At 47.9% G+C, this 16694-nt stretch overlaps 1 protein-coding gene across 6 annotated transcripts in view; it reads left to right on the plus strand.

Moving 5' to 3' along the window:
- Nucleotides 1-16694, plus strand: part of DTNB (dystrobrevin beta) — a 213018-nt gene that overhangs the window by 190318 nt on the left and 6006 nt on the right. For 5 of the 6 annotated variants that reach the window (XM_049818389.1, XM_049818392.1, XM_049818393.1 and 2 more), the window contains 4 exons: nt 2220-2379; nt 8717-8806; nt 11964-12017; nt 15833-15868. In XM_049818389.1, coding sequence (XP_049674346.1) covers nt 2220-2379; nt 8717-8806; nt 11964-12017; nt 15833-15837 — 309 coding nt within the window. In that variant the 3' untranslated portion in view covers nt 15838-15868. The remainder of the gene's footprint in view (nt 1-2219; nt 2380-8716; nt 8807-11963; nt 12018-15832; nt 15869-16694) is intronic. The other variant, XM_049818391.1, reaches the window with a different exon arrangement.

Consider the following 16694-nt stretch of genomic DNA (forward strand, 5'->3'; position numbering starts at 1 on the left):
ACTGGGAGTGCCGAGTGGTGGGCAGGCTTCTTGCCACAAATTTATGCAAATTCAGACACTCCTGCCTGTTTCTGTGCATTTTCAGGTCATTTTTTAAGGTTTTATTTGAGGTTTTAGTGTGGGGAAGTGAAGTTGCTGGTGTGGCATGTGCATTTTCTAATGATTTTACCTTTGAAAGACGTCATTTCCCCCTGCAGCCCTCTCCTCTGCACGCACTCATGTCACAAGAACATTTTACTCACTTCTTTTCATCCCCCTATTATTAATAGTTTCAAAATGACAATTTTACACATGACTAGATTTTCATGTTAATAAGAATATCAACTTTGGGCTAGTAGGGATTAGCTGGAGCTGCAGCCATCCCCACACGGTCTTGAGCAGCATCCCATTCCTGGGTGCTCCCATGGGAAGCAGGACCTTGCAGCAGGGCAGCGCTCAACACGAGCATGGGTAAAACATGCCGGCGACGGATGCTGTGCCCTGTGGCAGCACGAGGACCGGCTGTGCAGGGTGCCGGCGGTGTCACCGGTGTGTGGGGTGCTGGCGGTGTCACCATGCCGCATCGTCGCTGTGCCGGCCGGGTTGCCCCGGTAACTGATCCACGTCAAAGGGAGCAAACGATGAACAGGCTTAAAAAAAGGGCAACAAATCAAATGGCACAAACAAACCAGGTATTTGCTCAGAGCAGTTGTACGGTTTTAATGCCCTTCATGTGTAATTATTTATGAGTAGCTTTCCTTTAATCAACAGCAGCATAGGGACCGTGCTTAAATATAAATACAGTCACAGATCATAAACCCTTGTTAGCAAAGCCAGACAAAACTGATCACTAATAACTTTGCAGTTGAGCAAGAGGGTTCAGAGGTTGTTGACAGACACGAGTGGCTGCAGAGAGCAACCAGATTATGAACAATAAAGTAATACTGTGCACATTCAAAGCTCTCGTAAGTAACGGCTGATGCTGCGGGGCAGTGTGATGTCTTTGCCTCCCGGGCGGTGAGGATGGATGCTGGGGGAGCAAGCGACTGCCGGGGATGGGGGGCCCAGCTGGGCTGCACAGACCTGCATGAACAGCCGGAGGAAGGAGATGGGGAACCAAGCTCTCTGCAAATGTCCTTAAATACCCAGCGAGGTGCATCGCTTGGTGAATGCCTCCTTGCTCTCTCTCCTGCTGGCACCACATGCCAAGTACTTAAGTGAGATTATTTTTTTGAAAACACGGAGCCAGTAAGTGCATGTAGTATCCTGTATTTATCTCGTCCTCATACGTTTGTCAGTCTCTCTCCTTTCTGGGCTCATCGCTCCAGTGCCTAACCTCAGGTTGTGCTCCGGAGGCTTTGCTGGGGCAGCATCTTCTTTGAAGCCAGTGGGAGTTTTGCCCGAGTTCGTATTGCAACAGTTTCCTCTGAGCCTTCGAACCACAGGGAAAAAATTATTCTCTATTTATTTGTGATTTGCTATGAAATTCAGCAGTGTTTGCATACATAGGCAAAACCTGAGAGACCCTTGGGACTGTCACTTGCCCCATCCATGCAGGGCTGTAGGGGAGCACCAGAAGCCTTCTCAAGGAAGGCACCAGCACCTGCAATGCAAAGCTGCTCGCAAGGCTCTTGGAGCGACACGACAGAGATGGAGTGGGTTTGGCTGGAGAAAATGTGAAATAAAAGGTTTAAAAATCACTATTTTAGTAATAAGTAGAAATATATAAGACATATAAAAATTAAACTAAAAAGGAGATGGACCTTCCGCAGAGCCTCAGTGGCACTGCGGAGCTTGGAGGGTTTCCTCACTGCTGCCTGTGGGAAGGATGAGCAGATGCCAAGCAGTTGATGGGTCCTTCTGGAGCACACGGCTGGGAAGGTCACTCCATGCCTTCCTGGGTTTTTTCCAACCTGACCTTTGACCAGTGACACGGTAAGCGTGTAGTGTGGAGGCCACGGGTCAGATCCTGCACCAGAGGCAGCATGGCTGCGAGCACCACATGCAGCACAACTTTGGGTGCTGCAGGCCAACGCGTGATGCGTTGCGCCCGGCTTGCTACCACCGCGGGGTCCTCCCACAACATCTACCGATCATGCATCACATCATTACTCAAATTGAGAGTGTTTTGGTGAAGCGTCTTTCCTTATGTGGGTTTTTTTTTAAACAGAATTATTTTTAGACATTGACCCAAAAAAAAGTTAAAAATTTGGAAACTGTGTCTCGTGTCTCCCGTGCAGGCGCAAGCAGCAGGCTCAGCACACTCCTCGCCCACCCACGGAGCCAGCCGCCCCATGCCCATGCCCGTCAGATCCACCTCCGCCGGCTCTACCCCAACTCACGTCCCGCAGGACTCGCTTGCAGGTGTCGGGGGAGATGTGCAGGAAGCTTTCACACAAGGTGAATATCACATAGAGCAGAACCACATCTGGTATTAATCCTGCCATCATCATGTAAAAGAGTGTGTATTCAGACTCGATATAAGGAGGAAATTGTTTATGCTGAGAGTGGTGAGACGCTGGCCCAGGTTGCCCAGAGAGGTGGCCGCTGCCCCATCCCTGGAACCACCCAAGGTCAGGTTGGACGGGGCTCTGAGCAACCTGGTCTGGTTGAAGATGTCCCTGCTCATGGCAGAGGGTTGGAACTAGGTGATCTTCAAGGTCCCTTCCAACCCAAACCTTTCTATGATTCGATGATTCTGTGTATACAACAAAAGCGTAACTCACCAATATTGAGACAATAATTACAAATCCCTTTCCTGTGCTCTAGACCAAAGAGATTGGGGACACATTTTTAATCTTTATAACTTGATGAAATTATTTCTGTGATGGTGATCTTCCCTCCAGGGAAGGGATCTTCCATCCCAGAAAGTTACGCCCACAAGTAATTTAACAGTTAGATATTAAAAACTGGTCGTATTTACAAATCTGGTGGTTGAACTGTGCTATGATTTGCCAGAGGAAAAAAACAGTTTAATGACAAAAAGCAAGAAAACAAGCAGGCCTCTTATCCAGAGTATTTAGCTAATAGCTACTTGCCTCTCTGCTGGTTATGAGGCAGAAAGGAAGCTGAAATTTTGCAGCACAGCTCAAAGCTGTTCCTAATGGAGCGGTTGGCTGGCGTGCACATCTGCAGAATGGCTCGCTTGCTCTGCTGGAGACACAGACGTGCAGCAGCCCTCTGGGGACAAGAAGAAAAAAGTGCTAAACATAAGAAAAAGGAGAGGAGAGGAGAGGAGAGGAGAGGAGAGGAGAGGAGAGGAGAGGGAAGAGAAGAGAAGAGAAGAGAAGAGAAGAGAAGAGAAGAGAAGAGAAGAGAAGAGAAGAGAAGAGAGAAAGACCATAATGAAGAAGCAGAAAGACAGATAGGACAATGAACTTTTTCTTGCTGCAACGCTCGGAGCTCCTTCTTTTGCAGCTTTTCTACAAGTTACTCCCCTCTGTGTTTGAAAAAAATATCACTTTCTGGCCTAAACTCATTGCTGCCAACTGCTCTGTAAGTAGACATAAGAAGTGCTGGATTATCAGGTAGTTTGAGCTGTATTCCTGTCTGACCACCTTGTCTTTCAGTTCTTTGCTAAAATCAGTGTGGCTGGATCAAATGGGTAAGCTGTCCATTTGTGAATAATACAGCTTATCATGCTTTATAGAAAATCAGGGCAGCAGTTGACATACATATTTTTATTCCCCAACTTCTGTAGGTAGTGTGAGTTTATACTTAGCTGCTGTTGCTTTTTAAAAAGAAAAAAAAGTTTTACAGTCACGCGTTTCAAAAAAGTCAAACTTTTCCATGTCAAAGCCATTGTTGGCTCAAGAAGGTCTCCCAAATTGGAAAACCAGATGAAATGGAAACTTGTTCAGCCCAATGCAGACCACTGCCTCTTCCTCAAATACCAAAGAGGCTTTACCAACTAGCGATGTTGGAAGGCAGCAAGCAAAGACATGACTGTCAGTCTGCTATCAAGAATCTTGGCAAATTTTTTTTTTACCTTCAGGGACCATCTCACTGCAAAGGAGAGGGAAATCAGTTATTCTTCAGTCCTACCTACTTCAGCTCTGCTCATGGTGAAGGAAGCCATTCCCAGTAGGAACGGGTGCCCATACTCTTATTTCTCAGGAGTAGTGTCACTTGGGTTTTATGCTTTCTTTTTTTCTTTTTTCCCCATATTGGTCCAGAACTCTTCATCTTTAGTACTCCAGAAGCATTCTGGGATGTAGAGCTATGAGAAAAACAGCAGCAGGACCTGGTCTCCCCAGGTACCTTTGACAAGACACAGAGGTTGTTTCTGAACACGATCCATGTTTCTGGAGGTGGACATCCAGTCGTATTTTATATTCTTCTCATTGACAATAAAAGAAAGAAGGACAGAAAATCCACCTCCCCCTAATGCACTGGCAAGGACTTCACCTGTCTGCGGGCAGAGGCAACCGGTGGGCAGCAGCTCTTCATGCAGACCTCTTGGTACTCCGTGGGAAATCCCACCAGGTACTGGATGTCTTAGAGCCTGTAGTGCCGGGGTGCTGCAGCCTCTCTTGTGTACTGGTCCTTTGCAGTAAACAAGAGCCCTCATCTTGTTGCAGAGGCCGGGTTGTTTATTTCTTCAAAAGATGACAGGTTGTATCATATGGAGTCACAAAACTGGAGGTGTTGTTTTCTCATTCTGGGTAGGGAAAATCGTGAATATCAGTGTCAAATACCTTTGTCAGATGGATGGTCTCCTTTTCAAAACAAAGAAAACATGAAAACAAACTTCCCAGAACTGAAGATATATCTCAAAACCAAACAGATTTTAAATAACAGTTTGCATTTATCAGCTTCTCGTTACACATATCCTTCCAGAACGATCTTCTTCCTTGCCTAAATGAGCTGCTGCCAGAAGAAGGTGAGGAAAGAGACTACAAAATGGTAGCAGAGGAGCAGGAAGTATCAGTGAATACTTTTAATTGGTATTTGATGCCTGGAGTGCTACCGCAAGGACTGCAAGCCCGTAGACCCCAGCATACTCAGTAGAGGGAAAGGCTGTTACTTGTTCTCCAGAACTTTAACCGGTGAATGGGTCAGGTGAAGGAGGACATCCAGTCTGAAAACACCGAGTATCTACAACTCCTCTGTGAGAAGGATATGTCTTTTTCCAATCCCATCGGTAGGAACAAGCTCCTCATCTCTCTAAACACTTCCAGAAACGACAGCAGAAGCAGGCATTTCCAGGGAGGCAAGATGCCAAATACCAGAGGCACAACACTCCATCTGTTGCTGTGGGTGGTCCAGTCGCCTCCTCTTCATCTCTACAACAAGTTTGATGGTACAGCCGAGAGCTCTCAACTGATTTCTTTGGCAGCTGCCTCTCCTTCCCCCCTTTGCAGATTGGCTTTCTTTTTCCAGGCTGCGTAAAGTGGAACAGCAGCGCAATGAGTCCTACCAGTTACTGGGAAAATCTGCTCTATCTGCTTCATCATTTCCCCCTTTCCTTTTTTAATTAGGAGAGCACAAAGACATGAAATTATCTCCTTTCTGCTGCTAGGAGTAATGAACACATGATTACAGTAGTACATTAACTGTCCTACTTGATTTTTTTTCACTTTACAGTATTGCTTTGGCATCCAAATTTGCTCTCTTATCTATCTGCTTATTTCTTCGGAGATACAGGCAAAAGCCATGACAAAGCAAACTTCTCTCTGCACGGTTTACTATCACTGTCTTCCTCAAACTCCTGGCTCCGGTAGAAGCTGATGTAATTAATCAAGGGTTTATTCATGCCTTTTACCTGAATGACTGGTTCATAAGGCGATAGTCTTCGTCAGGACCTGTTGATATTGCCCAAAGTGAAAACTTGTTTTTTTCTAGGTTTTTAACACCTGACAGCAATGTATGTTGCAATGAACCAGGTGTTGTATGAAACTATTCAGGGCTGGGCTAAGGATTTGTACAGCAGCCACATGACAACAGCTAGGTGTCAGTGTGGGTGACAACTCCCCAGAAGCAAAAACTCTATAGGCAATGCCTGCAGTACACTTATTTTATGAGCATTTTTTAACAAAAACATTTAAATTATTTTTGCTAACTTTTGCTTATCCACCAGCTTCTTATAAAATGTCACAGTGGGAGAGAGGAGGAAAAGGGAGTGAAGAACTCGGTACTGTTCCACCTCTTGCTGCTGTGACCTGGGAGCGGGCAGGCATGTCAGTGTCTTGTCTTTCCTCCCAGGGCACAAGTCTTCTGCGAGCTTCCCCATCAGTGCGGGAAGGTCTAGAGAAGGAAACCTTTAAAGAATTGAATCCCAGTGATTTTAATAAAATAGTCTTAAGATTAGGTAAGTTTCTTCCATAGGTGATCTCTTGATCTTCCTCTTGGCCAAAGAGAGAGAACGCAGTAATAGAGTATGTCCAGATGGTATTCCGGTTGAAATAGTCAGATAGAGAGGCCACCATCTAATTAGAAAACTAATGCTGCTGTTTATCATCTTGAAAGAGAAGAAAACAGCCCCTCAGGATTTCTTAGATGCAAATATGATCCACTGCTGGCAACAGAAAGGTGGAAGTTCCTCTCATGATAACCACAGTGGTGGCTTATTCAACTACTGGAAAAACCCTTGTAAGAATGGTCAACAGACTCTGTAATAAATTTCCTGGAATGATCCTTCCGGAAAGGCAATCTGCACAATTAGTGCTATCAAGGCAACTGGAGAACACAGGAAACAGGATAAAATTTCTATGTTTTCACATAATAAAATAACTGAATGCCACCAGCCAGGAGGGCTTCAGGTGGCTTCTGCACGTACATGTCCAGACGTGCTCATTAACATTATTCATCTGTTTCACAGGGGAGACAGGCTGGAATTTTACAACCTTTCACGCCCAAAAGTAACGCCGGGCAGGGTGGTGGCCGTGCTTCACTGTCACATGCAGTGACAGGACTTGGGACATCTAGAGACCTGGATAAAGTGGCCTCTGTACGCAGAGGAGTCCCCTCAGTCAGAGGTCCCAGACTTGTTGGCCTAGATCTGCCTTTTTCCCGGGAATTGCGCACTGTTTCTACGTGCACAGGAACACCCAGTGCCTTGTTGCTGCCTTGGGCATGATGCTGGTCAGCTGGCAACCTAACCTGGAGGAAAAAAATGCTGAAGGAAAGCACGTCAGCTCCGTAGCGTGGTCTGGCAGCGCTCAAACAGCACCAAAATCCATAGGCAAAATGTAGGAGCAGGCACTCTGACAGCACCCCAGCCAAGGACGGAGTAAAAGCCAGCACAGCATTTGGGAGATTAAAGCAGCACGTCTGGAATGAAAGAGACACCCGACTTCAAACAAAAGTAAACGTGTAACGTACAGTTGTTGTTACTGCAGTTCAGTACAGCTGCAAAATGTCACATCAAATGTCTCCGGCAATTCCACGTGTTGTCTTCACGCCCTCACTGGAGTAAATGGCAGGACGGGGTCCCAAATGCTGAGATCTTAGAGCACTGTCAGACACTCAGCATCAAAGCGATGCTCCTGGCGGCTACGCCGGTGCGGACGTCTGGTGCCTGTGTGGGATAACAGACCGCCTAAAGCCATATTCTGTGAGCAGTTAAAGCACGGGGATGGCTGAGTTGGGGCCAATGAACCCTTACAGGGACCTGCTCCCAGCAAAGCTTCAGCTCGGGGCCATTGGCTCTGCAACCTGAGAAACTGCAGCTACAGACCACCTGCCAGGGCAGAAAACGTGACCCCGCGCCATCAAAGCCTCCAAATAAAACCGAAACAGTGCAGCACAAAAAGGTGCCGGAGGAAAGGGGGCTCGGCAAGGACGGGGAGTCACGTCCTTGGCATCTGCAGGCGCTGGAGCACCGCAGAATTGGGCTGTGGTCGGCAGGATGGATGCTCTGCCGCAAGAATATGGCTGGCTCTGCCGGAGGGACTGGCACAGGGAACCAGAATAGATGGCGAAGGAGATCGTTATCTTCCCGGCATCAGCAAGTGGCAATAAGCATTATCCCTGACACGGAGCAGCTCCTGCTGCCCTCACTCATCTCTCTTATGGGCAGCAGCCGGTTTGACGGTTCCTTTGCAGATCGTGGCCCCTGGCTGGTCCCGGTCATTCCAACGGAGCCGTGGCAGATGTTCAGGTTGCTGATGGGGTGAGCAGGTCCCTCGAGCAGAGGCTCACACAAGACAAGTGTGCAGACTGGAACTGGGCAATGTCTTGTGGGTGACAGCAAGGTGCCATGCCCCCCGGCTGTGCGGCACACCGAGGAAGAGGATTGCTTCCTCCAGTGACGCAAGAGGAGAGCTCTGCAGAGGGTGAGAATTCAGTTATCTTTTATTCCGCTCAAACCTGAGCAATATCGATTGCAACAGAGAAGCCAGCAGCGATAACGACTCTGCACAAACAAAATGTGTGGATCAGCTGCGCCACAGCCAGCACCCAGCGACTCCTGTCATGGAGAGAGAAGCGTCTGCCCTTGAGCTGCCGTACGAGCGCTGTCCTTGTCAAGGAGAAGAGTGGTGTGATAGCTAATTAGCCAAACAGGCAATCAAGCAGCCAAGCAGAACTGGGCTGTTCCAGAGCAAATCACCATTTCTTGCTAAGCCGAGCTGCTTTGATGGGGCCAGGGCTGGGGCATCCAAACTCTGTCCCGAGATGGGGACGCTGGTGGGGACCAGCGAGGGACGCGTGGCCGAGCACCGCGGCACGAGGAGGTTGGGCGGTGGCAGTGCGGCATGTGCAATTCCTGCTGTTTGTGTGTCTGCTCTGCTCCCAGGTACGAGGAGGAACCTCCGCAACGACCTGCTGGTAGCAGCCGATTCCATCACCAACACCATGTCATCGCTGGTGAAGGAACTTCATTCAGGTAAGAGTTAAAGTAGCGACACCGCACAGCAGAAAAAGGAGAGCTTGAAGCCACAAGTTGGAAATTTGTCTTTAGGTTTATATTTTATAAAAACTACTTAAAGCGTAATGCGAGATTATGTGTTCATTTTTTTCAACGATAAAATGAAAAATAATCTTTATAGCTAACATCATTGAAAACTCCAAATACCTCCTGAACAGGCTTTCCATTGATTTTTATCACTGATAGTTAAGGCAATACTCTGCAGATACAAACCTGGCTGATAGCACCGTTTGGTGATTCATGAAGCAGACTCACATCTAGCTCCCACACTCCTGCTCGTATTGATTGTGCATATATAACAGCATTAAGCAGCTTTTCCAGAGTACCCTGCAGGCATGTCCTGGACCTCTTACGAGGCAGGAGAAGTGCCACTTCCCAGTCCCACTTCTGGAAGTCGGAGCTCCTTACAACACAAGCCAGCAAGTCAGAAGCCAGGGCAGATGTGTGAGTGAGTCTCCCCGAAGTATTGCTTAGTGACAGCGATACTTGAGCAGCAGGTGAGACTCCTCTGCCATGAATCCCCGTTAGATGCCGTAATCACAAATATATAGTAAATGTACGTGAGGCCAATTGCAACAAAGGATTAAACAGCAATGTGGCAGAAAGATAATTATTCCCTTCGTGCCTTTTTACTGGGCCAGTGGAAGTAAACACCCTGATGGGACTGGAGCAGCTTCTGCTATAGTCCAGGGACGCATCCTGTGACTCTCAAGCTTTGTCAGCGATGGAATATATGACCATTTAGGCTTCCAGCAGCTTGTTTGTGGGCTGCCTTCTCTTAAGAAAAAAGTAAAGCATTCTGTATTCAGACTGAACCTCATGGTTTCTGTTTCATACCTCCCCCAACCCCTTGCTCTATCTCATAATCCCCCCATAAACTTATCAAACTCCATGTTAAAACCAGTTAGGCTTTTTGTTCCCACTGCCCTTAATGGAGAAGTCACAGTTATAAACCGGGTTGATATTTTACTGCTAAGCAGTAAATTCACCCAGTCTAAACCCCGTGTCTTGGCTGCAAAGGCAGCTGTGAGTTAATAAAGTCTTTCATGTATGACAGCAGCACCGCTGGTGCCATTGCAGTGAAGGGCCGTGTGTTTCTTCAATAAATCACCACGCTCGAGACGCACAGCTCTCTTCCTGCTAGGCTGAAACCCAGTGAACAAACCCTCTGCCCAAAACAGATGTCTGCAGTAATTTATTTTTTTGCTTTTAATAGAGGAGTGCGTTTGCAGCGGTACGGCTGAGCTCAGGGTCTGGTCTGGGGTGGCTGGTGGCAGACCTGAAGCGTCGGCTGGACCCGTGATGCTCCTGCCCTCCTCTGAGATCCCTGAGAGTTTGGCAAATGCAAACAGCCCGGGTTTGCGCTATTGACAGCCCTTTCAGGCTTGTCGGAGATCGTGCAAAGCAGTTATGGTTCACAAGGGAGTGAAAATGGAATTAATTACTCTCCTACTTGAGGATATGCAGATACTAAAGAAGGCTCCCTTGAAAGTATCTGAAATCATTTCATTTGTGTAAATTAGGAAAAGCATGAGTTATCCTCAGCTGATGAGAGTCAGTGGGATTTAACACATATTGTCCTGGAGGTACGCTGTGAGAATAGACACCTCCTCCAGCCCCAGGCTCGCCCAATATAGCTGCAGGCATTGTGTTTTGAGCGTTTTGTGAGACACGGGTGCGTACACCACCCACACCTCTGTTTGCCTCTCCGTACCTTTGCACAAGCTCAGAAAACAGATTCCTTTGGAAAGGAAACACTGCTTGCATTACCCCTTCCTAGATGGGCTTCCAGAGATGCTCTGGCCATCCCCCTTCTCCTGTGCTGATAGTCGAATGCTCCTGGTGCTGCAGAGGGAACACTTGACATCATTTTTACTCCCAACTGAGCTTAAAAAGACACCCACTGCTGGTCTCCAGGGACCAGGCATGGTACTGCCAGAGGCGGCTCGGCCCCTGCCCTGCAAAGCTGCCCAACAGGAGCCAGGTTCAGGATGCAGAGCGGCTGCTGAGCTCCAGGTCACGTCTCTTGTTATTAAAAATGCGTTTGGTTTTGTCAGTGATGTCTTCTGCATTCGCATTAAGGACTCATTGGTAGCCATCGCTGAGTAGGCAGAGGCTGTGTGACTCCCAGGTGTCTCATCGGTCCTGCTGTCAAAGCAACAAAGAGATCAAATGTGTATAAGAACCCCTTTGATCAGATCAATTCAGAATGCTTCAGTTTTTCAAATTGTGCTTTTCATTGCAGGGTTTTCTCCCTTTCTTTGCTCTCAGCAGCATGTGAAGTAGGCAGAAGTGATATCACTGCTCATAATAACTATTACCTGTTTACACAGGTCTCATTGAAATGTTGCACAGAGAGATATGAGCCACCATCTGCAGAAGAATGTGACCTTCTGCTCCCACTCTCTGCTACATAAATACGAGCCTGGCCATAAACTCTCTTCAACTTAGCCGGAGTTAAATATAATGAACCACCAGCTCTCAGACATAATGAGCGCCTTTCTCTGGGGGCACAGCCTGTCACCAGTTATGTGGCTTTGCCCCAGTGTGAGCGTCGGCGTCCCTGAACACCTTGCATGGGCAAACCCTGCAACACCAGGAGGGACCCTCCAAGGTTCTCGCCTCACTGTAAACCGTTTTCATTTTTCTTCCTTAGGTTTGACCTCGGCATAAAAGTCGTGACTTCCTTCCCACTGTCTACATTGTGCAGTTCTCTGTTTCTTACAGTGCTAAAGTAAGAGTGCACAAGGGACTTTGGTCCCAGTACTACCCGGGCCAGGTAGTAGTCCACTCTTTTGGACAATGTAGACACCGCTTCCAGCTAGCATTCTACAACCTCTAATCATCCGATCAGGGTGGAGCGGGGACTGTTTTGCTGCCAGCAGTGAACAGGCACCGTGCCATAGGGAGGATGATGATGCTTTCATCCAGGTTTTCCTTGGGAGCCTGAACACTCATCCTCCTTCCCCTCCAGTGTCCGCTATGCCTGAAAAGCCAGTTCTTCCTTGCCACAGAAAAGTTCCCCAAGCATCTATTCAAAAGTTCCCCAAGCATCTATTCTCTCACCTGCTTGTCTCATGTTTGCTTTTTTTTTTTTTTTCCTTTTTTTTTGAAGCAGAGGAAGAAGATGAAGAAGAAACAGAAAAAATGCAGAATGGAAAGGACCGAGGTAAGGGGACAAACTACAGTCTGTGGGCTGTAAAGCATTTTCTGCCTTGCTCCTCCGTAGGACCTGAGTTTGGCATCTCCATTTGGAGTCCCAGGAGGGGGCTGTGAATGCAGATGGCTCCGGGTGGAAGCAGCCCGCCTTGCTGCTGCTGCTGTTACGCCACCTGCAGACACGGCACAGGTTTATCTGCTCCAGTCATCGCCATGCTGCTGGGTCACTCTCTCCAACATCTGCCATGGCTTGAGATGACGTCATGGCCAGGATTTCTTCAGCGTGTGTATTCAGCTTTCAAGAATGTTTTTTCTTTCAGCAAAGGTCATGCACAGAAATGTGTAAGAGGAGGAGGAGGAGTTGCTCTGAGTGCTGCGAGAACTCCAGATGAATATATTAGAAAAAAAAAAAAGCGTGGGCTGGTTACCAGTGAAGTTCCTGAGCGGTGGGACCGTCATCTGCTGAACCACTGCCTCCTGTGACCTTGGCTGGACAAATGTTCAGAATTACTCTGCTGACGGTAATCCCGTGTAGGCAGTGCCATCGGCTGAATGTGGTTTCGCAGGAGGTCTCTTTCATCTCTGCTATCCCTGGATTGCAGGTCTAGATACTAATCCTCCCCAGACCACATCTTCCTTTGGTGCGAATGAATCCATGACACGTGCTAGCAGAGTTATTCCCGGGGCTGGAAGTGATCATCACAGGCGTGGAGTGCAGCCCCGAGACTTGCAAACAACCGTGCAGCATACGGTTGAGTTGGAGGCGTCTGCAGGAGATCTGTTCCTCATGTCACACTCCACAAGTGAACACAAAAGCACCTCCCAGAGCCTCCTTGGGAAGAGACCTTGCTCAGGGGTCTCTTGACTTTTGCTTTCGATGTTTTAAACCAAAGCATGAGAAACAGACTTGGACAGGTTTGAATCAGCCCAAGCATTTGTCTCACTTGAGCCAAACCTAAGTTCAGCATCAACAAACTGGAACTTTTTATCCTTTTTTGTTGTTGTACACACATTTTCCTTCTGGCTAAGCTGAAGTGGCGGGGCTCACATTTCTCACCAAAAGAGCTCGTTTTCCTGAATTTTTCTGTACAGCGAGTCCTGCAAAGCATTCAGGTGTTTGGAAATGCTCTGCTTCCTGATGGTTTGTCCATCAGTATTAGACATTATAAGTTTGTAGGAAGAAGTGCAGTAAGTTTGATTTTAGCTAAAACAGGAGTTTTCAAAGCAGAATTGCATTGGCTTTAAATCACAGGACCCTGTCTTTGCCCTAGAACATTCCTCTTCAATTAAATATTTTAGATGCTTAGCAGATGACCCTTCTGCTTTTTTCCAAATGTGCATTGTATCTTGCATGGGAAATAGGGAAAGGGGAATTTTGAAGAGTTGAAATATGATGTATGGTAGCAGAGACGTAGTAAGACAAATTCAGCTCTGTTACTCATTGCAGCAGCATTGAAGTTGGGGGGGGTACAGGACACAGGGACTGAGACGTGTAACCAAAAGCAGAACTTGGTCCAAAAACCTTCATGTGGAATGTAAATATTATCTCTGCCAGAAAGTAAGTGATTTCTTAATGCCACAAAGTTAGTGAGATAAAAATCTTGTAGAAAAATCAAGGAATGATCAATATATAAACTGCAGTCCTCCTGTGGAGCGTGTACTCTATGGGAGCTCCTCCAGACACCAAAGCTCGTACAGCAATGAGGAGTCCCAATGGGTTTTGTGTGGGCTACGTCGAGGACAGGCATTACGAAAGCGCTTGCTCTCTGCCCCACGTTACCTATAGGGACCCATGGCTGGGATGCTGCAGGCACGTGGGGTCCGATGGACCCCATACCCACGCCAAGCGCTACCTGCCCCAACTTCGTTCTTTGCACAGTGACTCTTGTGTGCATCCCCATCTCAGCAAAGCTCTTCTGTTACTTCCTCCCATCCTGGACGGACAAGAAGAAAAATCACTTGCAGCTCATGTATTCCCCCAACTTCTGCACTGACGTAGACCAGGGAGACACCGGTCCTCGCGGGGACTCCACTGCGATGTGTTTCCTAGGGACAGAATCGCCTTTGGGCTTCCTCACAAGTTTCTTCACAAAGTTATTTCATATTTCTCTGGGTCCCAATTAATCAACCTCAGAACTCGCTTCCCCGCTGGAGAGGCTTATGTTCATACACTTGATATAGCAGCAGCATGGTACGGCTTTAGAAGGATGAAATCATTCGGGAAGACTCCAAGTTGGCTGCATCTTTTGTGGTTAGGATTACAAATTAAGCAGCATCTCCAGAGATGATGTCTACATGGGTTTCCAGGCACAGAAGAGCACATTTGGGAGCTGGCAAAGCCACGTCCATCCAGTCACGTTAGACGTCACCCCACAGCAGTTCAGCCAGCCTCAGCACTCTCTTTGAGTTATCCCTTCTTGAAACCTGGCGTTACATATCCATACATTGCAAACATGCCAGTCATTATTCCAGATCGGATGACTGCTTGGCTAGGGCTGTCCCACAGTCACTGGGTCCTGCTGCCTTTCTCCAAGACGGCATGCTTCTGTTGGTGACCAAGAGGTGAACCCATGACAGTATCACCTGAAACAAGACTCTCCATGAGCTGGTCCCTTCATGTATTGGCCAGTCAGATTTTATAACCCCCCATACTGCTAGAAAAGGGACTAAAGAGCTGTGATCTGCTCTGTCAAACTGCTGGAAGAAAGTGCATGGTTTGCAGCCCCGTAAAATTTGTTAGACAAAAATATCCAATTTGAAATACACCTGCCCACACCGATCAAAACTGTAGTCCATACAGCCATCTGTTCTGGAGAACAGGACAGAGCCCATCCTCAGAGGTTTGCAGGTGACACCAAACTGGGAGGAGTGGCTGTACACCAGCGGATCGTCCGGAGAGACCTCAATAGGCCGGAGAAATGGGACAGCAGGAACCTCATGCAGTTCAGCAAGGAGAAATGCCAAGTCCTGGGAGCAACCCCAGGCACCAGGATGGGCTGGAGGCCACCTGCACGCAGCTTTGCAGGGCAGAACCTGGGGGTCCTGGTGGACACCGAGTTGACCATCAGGCAGCAATGTGCCCTCGTGCAACAAAGGCAAATGGTTTCCTGGACTGGCAAGGCATTGCCAGTCAAGGGAGGGGACCCTTCCCCTCTGCTCAGTGCTGGTGAGGCCACCCCAGGGGTGCTGGGTCCAGTGCTGGGCTCCCCAGTACAAGAGGGACATGGACAGACTGGAGAGGGTCCAGCAAAAGCCCATGGCAATGACGAAGGCATTGAAGCATCTGTCACATGACGAGAAGCTGAGAGAGCTGGGATCAAATCGATGTGTGTAAATAACTGATGGAAAAGACTAAAGAAAACCAATCCAGAGTCTTCTCAGTGGTGCCCAGTGAAAAGACAAGAGGCAACAGGCACACCTCGAAATACAGGAAATCCTGTTTGAACATAAAAAATACTTCTTTACCGTGAGGCTGGTCAAACACTGGCACAGGTTGCGCAGAGAGTTTGTGGGGTCTCCACCGTTGGAGATCCTCAAAACCTGATGGGACAAGGTCCTGAGCAGCCTGCAGTGACTGACCCTGCTTTGAGGGAGGGGGGGGTTGGGCTGGGCGATCCCGGCGATGCTGGCATTTCTGGGATTCAGTAAGATCAGAAGCCCTTTTCTACCCACCCTGTATTTCAGAGGACTTGCCATTTATCCCAATGCCTGTAAAGCTGTTTGCAGTCCTGAGAAGAGCAACAAGAGACGGGGAGGGTAGATTTTTCATTTTACAGGAAATAAAATTACCTACTTTCTAAACGTGCCTTTCCGCCTGTGTTGCAGGTTAGATGGATGACCACCGGCTGTACAGCAATTCAGGTAAGGATGGATATCTTTTTTCTTCACATCTCCAGCAGTGTTGTTCTGTACGCACCGTTGCAATGCATAGGGCCAAGTCCCTGGTCACCTCCTGCCCTTGCCCCTGATCTCCTATGTGTGCACAAGGAAGGTTCCCCACCTGCCCATCACTCCACAACCGTTCAAAAGGATGTTGATTTTTTTTTTTCTTGTTAAGACGGAATTCTGCTCCTGCTACAGACAGTGGGAAAACGTTATTAACTTCAGCAAGAAGAGCATTATCTCCTATTTTATTAGTATTACTTCTATACTGAGAGGCCTCAGCCAGGAAATAGGACCCTATTGTGATGGACACTATCCAGATGTACTAAAAATACCATCTCTACCCTCGAAGAGCCTGTGCTTTAAGTTATAATAAGGCACAACAGATGGATAGACAAACAGGTGGTTGGAGAGCACAAGATACGGTAAGGGAGAAAGCCTGAGCCCTACGGTGACAATGCCTCCGAAGGACCTGAATAAGATCCCTATCATCCCCATCTGAAAAGCTCGTAGGAGGGCACACGATCAGGTTTCCACACTCCCCATACACTCGCTGGACATTTGCCTTAGCCACAATGCCCATCTTTCACCATTCCCAGTGGGAAGGAGGAGGGTTCTTGTGGCAGAAAAACGTAGCGTGGATGCACACATAATTAGCCAGAAAGGGATGGGGACTCGTGTACTAGGTAACCTTCCTTCTAGGACCTGTTCCTTTACACTGTAGGTGGGTTAGCTGTAAAAACCAGGCAGGAGAATGTCTTATCTTTAGCTTATCAGTTCAGACCCAGCCCACGGTGGTAGTGGG

Source organism: Accipiter gentilis, chromosome 16, assembly GCF_929443795.1.
Source record: "Accipiter gentilis chromosome 16, bAccGen1.1, whole genome shotgun sequence".
NCBI lineage: Eukaryota > Metazoa > Chordata > Aves > Accipitriformes > Accipitridae > Astur > Astur gentilis.